Source organism: Pipra filicauda, unplaced genomic scaffold (genome assembly GCF_003945595.2).
Source record: "Pipra filicauda isolate LSUMZ 115617 unplaced genomic scaffold, ASM394559v2 scaffold24_size8852520_pilon, whole genome shotgun sequence".
Taxonomy (NCBI): Eukaryota; Metazoa; Chordata; class Aves; order Passeriformes; family Pipridae; genus Pipra; species Pipra filicauda.
Genome location: NW_024104365.1, coordinates 8,214,436 through 8,227,054, shown reverse-complemented (window position 1 = coordinate 8,227,054; position 12,619 = coordinate 8,214,436). Strand labels below are relative to the sequence as shown.

Sequence of the window (12,619 nt, the reverse complement as noted above, 5' to 3'; positions counted from 1 at the left end):
CTCCCTTTTAATGATTCATGTTCAGTGACCCCTTTCAATCAAATTTTCAGTGAACTTCAGTGAAAGACAAGTTCAATCATAGGAAATTTCGTGTCAAAGAGGGAATCCCTGCTGAATTTACAGGCTGCTGAAGGCACAAGTTGTAAGTGGAAAGTGGTGATGGGGGCTCATAACCCGGTGTTTGGCGTGACAACGTCATTGCTTCATCACAGGTAACAGTTTCCACTTAACCCTGTTCCTGCACAATCCAACCCATTTTTCATGGCAATGCCCTTTCCTTTCACGACGAGCATTCGGGGGAAAAAAAGGAGGTCAGATTCTGGGTTAAAAAAGGTGGATTTCTGGTAATTCTCCCCTCTTTTGGTCTTCGATGCTCAGTGTCAGATCTCAGTAGATGCGCTGGTGGATACATAGAACAGTCAGAATAGGAACATGTGTCACAGGATTTGTGTTACTTCAGGTAAACATAGTAACCTGAAATGTGAAAAACTTATGTGAGAAGAGTCTCCGGTCTCTGAGCTGAGAGTTGATTCAGACCACAAAATCATGACAACATCCTGCAGTGATGTAAAGCATCAGTTGATGGAGATTTCTGCTGGTATTATTCAGACCAGACTAGTCCCTTCTCACTGGAAAATTACACAGATTTGTAAGAGGATTCTGATTTTCTGTAGGACCAAAAATGTAATGAATCTGTTGATTTCCTGGAGGACTGAAAATGAATTGGGGTGAAGAGTCCTACACTTCAGTCCTCTGCTTCTAGCTGGGCTACATGGCTTTGGGAAACATTTCTCTCAGGGCTTTTCTCTGCAGAGACCTCTCAGATCATCGAGTTCAGCCTTTGACCAATTCCCACCTTGTCAACCACACCAGAGCACTGAGTGCCACGTCCAGTCTTTCCTTGAACACCTCCAGGGATGGGGACTCCACCACTTCCCTGGGAAGCCCATTCCAATGTCTAATTACCCTTTTTGAGAAGAAATTCTTGCTAACATACAACCTAAACTTCCCCTGGTATAGCTTGAGACTATGTCCTCTTGTCCTGTCACATATTGCCTGGGAGCAGAGCCTGACCCGCACCTGGCTACACTCTCCTGTCAGGGAGTTGCAGAGAGGAAGGTCCCCCCTGAGCCTCCTTTTCTCCAGGCTGAGCCCCTCTAGCTCCCTCAGCTGCTCCTGGTGCTCCAGCCCCCTCCTCAGCTCCATTCCCCACCATGAGTGTCCAAGGAGTCCATCCAGGAGAAATGCTGCTCCAAGGTCCACCCAGTTGGCAAGGCCAGAGAAGGGACAGGAAAGCAGCATTCTGACAGCATAGCTCAGGCAGGCACTGGAGTCAAAGCTGATCTGGAATGGGGGCCCTGCTGATGGTGGTTGAGGCCATCAGGGGTGATCAGTGCCCTCAGGGCCCTTACAGGGCCTTTCAAAGAGAGCAGAGCTTTTTGTGGAGCTCTCCAGAGCATGTCAACACAGAACCTCAGCAGTGAAAGGGAGAGACATCCCAGGTCCTGGTGCTCTGAGGTCTCCCAGGAGGAATTCCCTGTAGCTCCTATTCTTCCCCTGCTCCGTTCTTGCAAGACAGAGGGAACCCCAAGACCAGGTGGGGATGAATTGTGCAGCTGGGGCCAAGGGAGGTTAAATGGTGAAGTCCCACGTGCTGTCCTCATTTTGAAAGCCTTGCTGGGTGCCTGGCTTTGTAGCTTGCTCATCTCTGCCGTCTGGTTTGTGTGAGGCACGTGGAAGTGCATCCACACGTGTTTGTGGTGAAAGAACATCATTATTAGAAAGAGGGGGCGGGAGGCAGTAAAAAAGCTGCCTGAACAATTTTTTTTTTGCTCTTTTTCTTTCCTTATCTCTTTATCTGCCTGAAGAAATAGTATTGGCTAATTTGGGATTCTGGTGATAGTGTCTGCCCTCCCCTTTTTGGGGGTAGATGGAAGGAAGTGGGCTGGGAAATGAAATATTCAGCTCTTAACCTCAGGTCAGGTAAGGCAGATGTGCTGCAATGGAAAGGGTGGTAGTGGCTGAACTTTGCTATAAAAAGGAGATCACAACTGTCTTTGAGACACAAGCAGGTGGAAGGGGCCTCAGAGAAGGAGAACTCTCGTACCTTGTCACCCTGTGTATCCACCCAAAGCAGTAGAGAGGTTGCCATGGCTTTTTCCAGCTACACTGCTGTGGTAAGTACTTACATTTAATATAAGGGTTAAGAAATATTTTCTGCAAGAGAGAAAGCAGAGTACAGGTCCTGTGATTTCTACAAGAAACCCTTTTGGTCCTGGTGGGAGCTGAATGGGATGCTGATTCCGTCTGATGCAGCTGTGTTTGATGTTTGAGTAACAAGGATATGGTGGACTATTTATGATTTATTTATCTCTTAGTTATCAGCACTTGGGGGAGACAGTCCTTTTCTCAGATAACATGCTATAAAAATTGCTGAAATTTCAGTGAATGTCTATGAATTTCAATTTCAACCTGGGTAGCATTTGCAGCACAATCAGCTCCTGTGATTTCCTTAAAACCTCTTCATTTATTTTGTCTTCTTTTTGGGAGTTGGATTTGATGATCCTTGTGGGTCCCTTCCAACTCAGGATATTCTATGACTCTGTGAGTCACTAAAGCTCTCTCTACTGGAGATGGCCTGAGAATCTCAGATTTCCTCGGGAAAAGGGTTATTTCCAGCAGATGAGGGTGGCCAGTCTTTACTGTCCTGAGAAATTGGATTTCTTGCTGGATTTCTAAGGCACAAGGTCAGCTCAGTCCTTACCCTCCTTTGTAGATCACAAGACAGTGCTGTGTGACTGTGGAGGAGGACCTTTTGCAGCTTGTTTGAGGGATGCTCTTCTTGGTGCAAAGCCAACTATGAATCAGAATTTAAATCAGATTTAAGCGCCTGTTCTGATGAGTTTTATTTGCGGTGTTGTGCTGTTTGTTCATGCTGGCCCGTCTCACCCAAATATAAGTATGAAGATAGTCCATTGATGGTCCAGTCAAGTCAAGACTTGGCTTTTTCTGCTCTCCTTTTCTTGCCTGGACAGAACTAAGACAACTTTCCTCTCTCTCAGTTCAGATCACTGGTTTTGGTGCTGGTTCTAGCACTCACTGTAAGTTCCAGAAAGGCCAGTGCCTCTGTGAGGCTGAGTGAAGATTGCCTGAACCAAAAGGATCTCAAATTCCCCACAGCAGTGGAAGTCAACATTCGTATCAGCAAGTCACATCATGCCTTTAGGATGGTCCATGATGTCAGGAACCGATCTCTCGCTCCTTGGGATTACAGGTAAACTGTTTACTTGTTATCTAAATTGTGATGTCTGTGTACAAAGAGGATTTTTTTGGGGGTAAACGATGGCTGTTTCTCAGCATATGCCCAGAGTCCTGTAAATATTGCAAACACTTCTTGACATATGCTGATTTTTGATATTGTGTGAGATTTCTCCGAGACCAACTGAAGTGCAAAGGGACTTCACTGGAAAGGTTTCTAATCATCTTGTCAGCCTGTGTCAATCACAGAACCCTTTAGGTTGGAAAATACCTCTAAGATCATCAAGTCCAACCATTCCCCCAGCACTGCCAGAGCCACCACTAAACCATGTCCCCAAGTATCACATCTATACAGCTTTTAAACCCCTTCAGGGATGGTGATTCCACAACTGCTCTGGGCAGCTGTGCCAGGGCTGGTCAACCCTTTTGGGGAGGAAATTTTTCCTTATATCCAATCTAAACCGCTCCTGGCATCACTTGAGGCCTTTTCCTCTTGTCACGTGTTCCTTGGGAGCAGAGCCCGATCTCTGCCTGTGGCTCCACCCTCCTGTCAGAGAGTCAGAGAGATAGAGAAGGTCCCCCCTGAGCATCCTTTTCTCCAGGCTGAGCCCCCACCAGCTCCCTCAGCCGCTCCTGGTGCTCCAGATCCTTCCCCAGCTCTGCTCCCTTCCCTGGACATGCTCCAGCCCCTCAGTGTCTCTCTTGTTTGAGGGGCCCAGAGCTGCTCCCAGCACTGGAGGTGCCCCAGCAGTGCAAGCACAGGGATGGGCAGTGCCCTGGCCCTGCTGCCACACTATTGCTGATACAGCTCAGGTGCCACTGGCCTTCTTGGCCATCTGGGCACACCTGGCTCATGTTCAGCCACTGTCAGCCAGCACCCTCATGTCCTTTTCCAGCTTTCCAGCCAATCTGCCTCTAGCCCATAGCACTGCATGGCATTGAAATGATGATGAAACTCTGGGAAAAGAATGATGTCAGTCCATTGTAATTCTAAATTTTCCAAACTGAAAGAAGTTTCTGAATTCTGAAATTAAAATTATTTAAAAAACCATTAAAAAATGAATTGTGCAATTGCAATCAGTTCTGTATTTAACTCAGCTCCTCTCCATTCCCAATTCCCAAAGAATGATACAGCAGTATTACCCTACCAAAACTGATTCCATTTCTAGGAAATAATTCTAAAAAATGTTGAGGACAGGGAAGTTATTTGCCCAGGTGAGGATGCACAGGTGAACAGTAAGGTGCTTCCATGGAGATAAACAAGAAGATCCTGCCAACCCGTGCTGTGCAAAGACATAAATCCCTTTCTGTGTGCCCGTCCCCAGGCTTGACAAGGATCCCAACCGCTTCCCCCAAGTGATTGCTGATGCCCAGTGCCGCCTCTCTGGCTGTGTGAGCCCCCTGGGGCAGGAGGACCACAGCCTCAACTCCGTCCCCATCAAGCAGGAGATCCTGGTCCTGCGGCGGGAGCAGCAGGGCTGCCGGCCCACCTACCGCCTGGAGAAGAAGGTCATCACCGTGGGCTGCACCTGCGTCACTCCAGTCATCCACCACCACTCCTAGGAGGAATTATTAGGGCAGGCCACACTGGGAAGAAGCAATAAATCCTATAGACACCCCTCTGGTGAAATCCCACAGTTGCCCACCGCGAATCCCAGGAATTCAACACGACGTTGCCCTTCCAAATCTGAACAAATTACCTCTTGAAATTACCTCATGATTCAGCTGTTGTTGCTTGATGGATTTTAGAATGGGAATCGCCGGTAGCTGGTGATGGAGGGGAGGGAGAAGGATGGAGAAAAAGCTTTGTTTGTGACCCCAAGCAGTGAGAGGGTAAAGCAGTGCTTTTTTGAATTTATTTTTCATTGTAGTTTTTATCAGTTTGGTGAGTCAAAGCAGTTATATTTTCAAAAGTTGTCCTTGGCAGTAAGTTGCCCTAATGAATACATACCTACCAGCACTGCCATAAAAAATTCCTCCTCTTGCACCTTCTCCTTCCCTTACTCATCCCCTACCCCTTTCCCTTCTCTGGCCACCTCTGCTCACTAAAATATTATCTGTGTCAATCAAATATTTATAATTCTATTTATGTCTTCTATTTATGACTGTATTTATGGCTTTGTGTGTGCTCAGAGTACAAAAAAAAAAGGATAATTTTAACCTGTATTTATTCAATAACTTATCTGCTGAATAAAAAATCATATTTTATTTAAAAAAAATTGTTTTGTGCTAGCTCAAAATGAAAGCAGACACAGAGAATGGGTTTGTGCTGCAGTAGCACCAAGAGATTTCAGCAAAGATCAGGCATCTTCCGGTACAGTGATAAGAGTAAGAGTGAGCAGAAGAGAATTTGCGGCCCAAATAGATGAAAAGATGCAAAAAAAGAGGCTGAAAGGAGTAAAGGGAGGTTCTATAGGCAACACTGGGGGAGATGGCAATGGAGCCAGGTTCTCCAGACCTTGGGGATGGTCTCTGGGGATGGTGGGAAATGAGATGGGAGATATCACATTGCAAGGCTGCAGCTGGAATTTGGGAACCTGGTTCATGAGAACTGTGAAAGGCCTGTCCTGTCATCTTCCAGACAAGAAGTCATCCTGACAAGCACCCTTCTCCACCAGCTGGATGGCTGGCTGAGCAGGAATGCAAGGAAATACAAGATGGCTTCATCTTGCTGATCTTTAGCCAGCTAAATAATAGGTGCTGGGATTGATGTGGTGGAAGAGGATCCCTCCCCATCAAGGGAATGAGGAATTTTACCTGCAGGGCAGGACTGTCTGCTGAGCTGGGATGTCCTACTTTAGGAAAGGAAGAATTGCCCTTTCTCTCCCTTAGCTGCACAAGGAGCAGAGACTGAAAGGACTCACTGTTCAGGAGCTGGACTCGATGCTCCTTATGTGTCCTTTCCAACTCAGGATATTCTGTGATTCTATAACTATTTATTATTTTATCAAATTGCTGCAATGTTGCTTTTTTTTGACATTACTTCATCTTTTACCCAGAGCCGAGCCAGACTCTCAGACCTCTGACTTTGATTTCTGTTGGTGGAGGCTTTAAGCTTCTATTTCCTTTTCCCCCTGCATTTAAATCAGGGCAAACCTGTGTGAATGCATTCTCATATTTCATTTTGACTGCACAGAAACCACTTAAAATTAGATCCTCCCCAGAGTAGGTCAGGTGAGTTGTTGGGTCTAAACAACTCAAGGCCAGGTTGGACTCGACCTAGAGCAAGCTGGTCAAGTGGAAAGTTTCCCTGCCCAGGGCAAGGGGGTTTGGAACTAGATCTTTAAGGTCTCTTCTAACCCAAACCATTCTGTGATTCTGTGATTCTATGATTCTGTGATGATTCCTTTGGTGCTTTTCTGCCGAATCAGGTGTATTCTCTGCCCTGTGGGTCGCTGGGAGCTGGTTCGACAGTCCATTACAGTCTCACTCAGTTACAGGCATTTGTACTCATTTGAGGCAGCAGCTGTTTCGTTATGACCACCAAACTCACCATGCAGTGCAGAGCAAACCCCTGGAGGCGTTTTCTGCTCACTCTCGTGTATCACCAGCTCTGCTCTTACAGTAACCACTGACCAGGAAATCGTAACCTGGTTCTTGTTCCTGACCTATTTCTTTCCCTCTCAATAAACACACCTCGTGGGGTTGTCCTCACTTGTTTTTCAGAGAGAAAACTACTCACTGTCTCTCAGTCATAATTGCTTTGACATTGCATGTCAAGGTTCATGGCAGCTGAATGGGTGTACTCTCCTGTGCTGATACTCCTAAATATCCATCACCTTACCCTAAGAGTCATCCTACCTGGATGAATGATGAAGTATCTAATCAAGAAAATACACAAGTAGCTAATTAAGGAAGTCTCACCTGTGGGTCATGAGGTTTTGCAGCCAGAGCTACCAGCTGCAAACCACACACCTCTCAGGGAGGCATGTGGGGACTGTTTCTAAACAGAACGAGCATCGGCGGCTGTTTCCTTCTAATGGCATCATTCTTAGAGTGCAGCTGGTTGTAAACATGAGCCTGGTTATATTTAAGGTGCTGGCTTTCATTTCCAGCAATCTATTAATTTGAGGGTTGGAACTAGAACGATCTTTGAGGTGCCTTCCAACCCAAACCATTCTGTGATTCTGTGAATCTGAGAACACGGCAAATGAGTTTGTGCTTCTTGTAAACAGCACAGTCATATCACCACCGAGAGCAAGCACAGTTCACAGCTGAGGACCAGCCTTTGCTGAAGACTCTGCTTGTTTTATAACACTTCAGCAACAGATCCAGCCCCTGGCTGTCCAGTTGGGCATCTGTGGCTCTCAGTGTGGCTTAGAGCAGCCTTCAGGGACTTGGCTGTTTCACCAGGAGGAGAAGACACATCTGTAGATGTAATAGCAGTGCCACAGTGTTTTCTTGTAACCTGCTGGGCTAAGCAACCTCCAGTCACAGGTTGATATCTGAGCCTCGTGGCCTTTCCTATCCCTTTCCTCTTCTGCTTTCCTCTCACTAATCTCCTTTCCATGTCTCTTGCTCACTGCTCCCCTTGCTGTGCCTGTTCTGGCAGCTCAGGCAGGGATCCTGGTGTAACAACTCCCATGGGATGCTGGTGCAGAGACCCCTGTATTAGCATGGGGGGCACAGCAGTGATCTCTGCTCAGGTAGATGCCTCCTCCCTGACTTGTGCTGTGACCTGTAGATGTATGAACCTGAAAGTGTGAGTCAGGCTTCTTTGGACCCCTGACCACAGGGGTGTTCAGAGGGACTATGGACCAGGGCAGCCTGTTACACAGAAAATATTGCTTTTTAAAGTGTACAAAATTAAATATATAAAGAATGCAAAGGTTGCAATCCTAGACATTGAAACAACCCAAGAATTATTTTTGTTTGTGTTTGGTAAACCAGAAAAAAAGATTAATGGCTGGAAAACCCATCAGTCGACATAGTTTGTTCACAGTTAGACCCTACAGAAGAAAATTTAAGGACATAAGCAATTTTCTGGTCAGTCCTGTGGCAATCTGTTGGTTGGTGCCAACATGATGGGTATAGATGATGGGATGAATTTCTGTATCAGCTGCAAGTTCTGGAGATGGCCCAAGACACCAGACCAGAAACCTGCTCCCATGTCACCATCAGGGGGTAAAACATGAGACTTGTTTTGATCTTCTCTGTGAGGGTGGTGAGACCCTGGCCTAGATTGTCCAGAGAAGCTGTGGCTGCCCTATCCCTGGAAGTGTCCAAGGCCAGGCTGGATTGTGCTTGGAGCAACCTGGGCTAGTGGAAGGTGTCCCTGCCCATGGCAGGGGGTTGGAATAAGTGATCTTTAAGGTTCCTTCCTATCCAAACCATTCTGTAATTCCACAGTCTCCTTTTGTCTCCACCCCCTTCTTCCTCTTCTTTGATATTATTTTTAACTTTGTGCTTTAGAAGAATCAGGATGAGTGGGCTGAGCCTGCATTTTCTACAACACTGTTACATGACAGTGACAAAGAAAACCCAAACTTGCTTAAAATGTCTGTGATTGTCTGGCACTACTTGGCAGAGTCAGAGCCATTGGTGGGGGCAGGACTGTGCTGGTGCTGGTTTTCAGGAGCTGAGAAGATGCCAGTCAGATTCAGCACCAGAAACAGACTATACCTTCTGCCATTTGGTGCTCACAAAGAGGAGTTCCAGGAGCTGGACTTTGATGCAACTTGTGGATCCCTTCCAGCTCAAGATATTCTATGACTAAAAACATTTTCCATCTTTTCTAATTATTCTCCCTTCTTCCAGGGCTAGATAGTGGTAGCAGGTTCAAATCCTCAGGTCCTCAGAGAAATCCCTTCCTGCTTTCTATGTAACTTTCTAGTTATTTATTATTCCTTCAGAAAAGTGGCTCAGCTTTTCCACCTTTTCTTGTAACTTCATCATCATCATCATCATGGCTAGGCTTCATGAACGAAGATTTGGGAAGGGCTCTACTCACATTTGTTGCAAGCGCGTTGGTGGCTAAAAAGGTCAATACGAGATAGACGTGTCCGGTTGCAAAAGGCACAGTAGAAAGACTCCTTAGGTGGTGTATTCTGCAAGGCACGGTTCTTTCTGCGTTGTCTTTTCTCCTCAAGGGTGATCCTGCGTGTGTTCTCAAAGGCATCAGCAGCGTTATAGATGGTGTGTCTCCAGACCTCCCAACCGGAGGCCAGAGTAGACCAGTTATGTTGATCGATATGGCCAAGGCTGAGATGTTGTTTCTGAAACCTGTGTTCCTTGGCCTCCTTACTGTTGAATCTGTATCACCTTTTACTAGCATCTGGTTTCTATCCAGATTGCTTTGATGAGTGGCAACGATGAGCCTGGTTTTCTGATCACGTGCTGCACAAATCCAATCTCAAACTGCCCTTTCTGATGGGTTTTGCTCACAGGTTGCCAAGCAATCTGTTTGCCAAGACACTGCTGCTCAGGTTTTGCAGACTGACACAAAACTGAAACGGGGAGCAGTGGAAACTTTTATGTTGAAGAGGCTTTTGCAGCAATTTCCCCCCCCTTCCTCCAATGATGATATCATTTAAGGGCATCAAATTAGCAGAAATTTGCACCGCAACTCTTGAAAACAATAAGGAACAAGCTTTACCTGTTGAACCTCAAACTGATAAGAGCTGTGCAAGGGTGAGAGAGGAGCCCTACTCTCCTCAGTCTCCTCTTGTGATCACTATTGATGGTAATCATGAATGTTTGCCCAGAAAAATAAGGACACTGATTAGGGGACCCGTGGCAGGGTGCATCGGTTTGGGATTATTCTACGTCTTTCCATCTGAATGCTGCAATGTGAGGGAAACTCTCTTGGCTCATGATGCCAGGAGTTGTGGGAGACCTTGCAGTAGGAAAGAAGGCAGTCCTCAGGCCCAGTGAATCAGCCCAATTGATCACCAATTAAACACTTCTGCAGGAGCATGTACAACACCCAAGCAGCTTGCAGAGGTCACCATGAACTTAGCACAAGGCCAAGTAAATAAGAAAGGGTTGTGTCCTCAGGCACAGATTTAGTGGGCTTGTAAATGCTCCAGGGGAGAATGATGATTCTTGGAAGGGGGATTGGAGTATCTTTAATCAGGCCAGGCTGGACAAGGCTTGGAACAACCTGGTCTAGTGGAAGGTGTCCCTGCCCAGGGCAGGGTGGTTGGAACCAGATGATCTTTGAGGTTTCTTCCTACCCAAACTATTCCATGATGATGATCTTTGCAGCCTGTCAGCAGAAAGCTGTTGGTGTTTTGATGCTCCAGCTGCATCATCTCTTTCTGAGCTGGTTCTGCCTTTTTCCACCCAGTAGCTCAGCATTTCTAACCAGTCTCCATTACTCATGTGCCAACTCCAGCCCATGGCACATCACTCCCAGATAAGGAAAGGCTGGACTTCCTGTGATTTCAACTTTTAAAATTACTTGGGCTAATTGCAGACAATTTACCAGAACTCCTTCTAGGAGTGGTAGGGTATGGAGAGATTATCTAATGGACAAGGAAGTCAGCTCGACTTCAATCTTCCTGGACTGATATTTACATAAATCCTTGAAAACCTCAAAGGATGAGTGTTCCTCAATGTTTTTTTGGTTTGGGTGTTTTTTTTTGGAAGTTTGTTCCCATGCTTGATATTCATAGGACTGTCAGCTGGGGTGAACTTCAGGACCTTTAGGAGACCTTAAGGAAGAACAGCTGGAGATAAGGTCAGAAACAAACTAAGTTAGGATCACATGTACTCCTAGATTCCTATGTGTGGGAAAGGTTGTTAGAAGGTAACTAAAGGTGTGGACAGAAGTTAATTGCTGTGATTGCAGACACTGTGATCATGCAGAGTTAAAGAATGTTTCCTTGGCCCAGTGTTTACATAACAGATCAAGAGATAGTGTGGAACCTGTGGCTGTGCTGTGGGTTTAGGTTATAGGATGACCAACCTGATGGTGCCTGGAGTAGATTAGGGAAGGTTTAGGCTCAGTGGAACACTGAGGGGGAATAACCCCAGCAGCAAAATTGGGATGATCCCATCTCCAGTTAGCTGGATCTGAAGAAGATGCTGTCACTGAGAGGACCTTATCTCTCATTAGGGACTTGCACCCCTGAGCTCTGCTTCTCTACAAGTTCTGTATTTGCTGTTGCACTTGCCAGTGGCATTTTGCCAGTGCCTGGGCAGGGTCACGCCTCCCTGAGAAGGCAGCAAACAAAACATCTGCATCTCCGCACGGCAACCTGCCCTCTGAAACGTGGAACATCTTCAGCTGAGCACTTTTAACCCAGCTGTGCTTTAAATAAACCCACTTGCCACGGCAGACACCCACCCACGCATCCCCACCACAACCACAGCAGAAGTGCTGTGTCAGGGTGCTCCACACTCGAAGCACTGTCTGCTGGCAGCAAACGTGTTGGAAGGACACGAGCATGGGGAAAATCACGATTGCGATTAGCAAGGTGTGGTTAATTGCTTCAGTCACCCATCTGACTCACTTGTGCACTTTCCCTCGTGTGCCCAGGTAGTGACTCTGCTCCACAGAAAACGGTTTGAAATGAATTGGACTGAGATTCCCAGATAATGTTGGAGTAAAGTTAAAACTCAGCAGTGGAAACACTCTTGCTGTTTTAAGGGAGGGAGTTTCTTTCCCCCTAAAGAAGCATTTGAAGTGTTGTGTTGAACCCATTTTTATAAATCCTTTTCCAGCTGGATAAGTACGTGGATAACTGGGTAGCTACCCAGTAGTAAGTTTTTTTCACTTGTCTGTCCTTAATGTGAATCTCTTGGGTGTCACTTGATAAATCATTTTCTTCTGGGTATTTAAGTTTCTCTGTTGGTAAAATGGTGTCTTTCCTGGCTTTTGTCTGTGGGCTTTACATTCTACTGCAAAAGAGCTAGATGTTATTAAGAGAATTTTAGGTTTTAGTATCATGGAAATCTATTTTATGGTCATAATTGAGAGATTTCTTCCCTTAACAAAAAGGCTTCTTTAGAAAGAAAGCAGAATAACAAAAAGTTTTCCACTGCTTTTTTATTACACAAAAATCTAAATTAACGTTATCTTAATACTTTAAAATAATACATTAGGATAATACATTATTACTATTTTTCCCCCCAGCATAAATAGATTTACATAAATAGACAATTCAAAGTGTAAAATACAAATGGGTAAAGAGATCTCACTATTTTTCAGCACGGCACATGGAGGCGTCCGGATTCTGAATTCATAAAGTTCAAGAATTTTGGAGAAAACACATTAGGTTTTTTTTTAAAGTGAGACTCTTATGATTTTTAATGTATTCTAGCTAATCGTTGTAGCTTGATTTAGTTTCGTGGAGACTGAATCAGGCCCCTTCATCTCAATGAGGTTTTCCATGGCTCTCTTGAGTGCCAGCTCCCT

At 45.7% G+C, this 12,619-nt stretch overlaps 1 protein-coding gene across 1 annotated transcript; it reads left to right on the top strand.

Moving 5' to 3' along the window:
* Positions 1–2,050: 2,050 nt before the first annotated feature.
* LOC113996924 (interleukin-17F-like) lies at positions 2,051–4,966 on the top strand. Its single transcript, XM_027738348.2, has 3 exons — positions 2,051–2,177; positions 3,063–3,274; positions 4,584–4,966. Exons 1-3 carry the CDS (start codon positions 2,151–2,153, stop codon positions 4,819–4,821), a joined length of 477 nt encoding a protein of 158 aa, XP_027594149.1. The 5' UTR covers positions 2,051–2,150; the 3' UTR covers positions 4,822–4,966.
* Positions 4,967–12,619: the final 7,653 nt, after the last annotated feature.

What these genes read in the sequence shown, in the direction of transcription:
- LOC113996924 (XM_027738348.2), top strand. Translation starts at nt 2,151, where the DNA reads ATGGCTTTTTCCAGCTACACTGCTGTG. An exon ending in TTTCCAGCTACACTGCTGTG is followed by an intron (nt 2,178 to 3,062) that starts GTAAGTACTTAC and finishes CCTCTCTCTCAG; the next exon opens with TTCAGATCACTGGTTTTGGT. An exon ending in CTCGCTCCTTGGGATTACAG is followed by an intron (nt 3,275 to 4,583) that starts GTAAACTGTTTA and finishes GCCCGTCCCCAG; the next exon opens with GCTTGACAAGGATCCCAACC.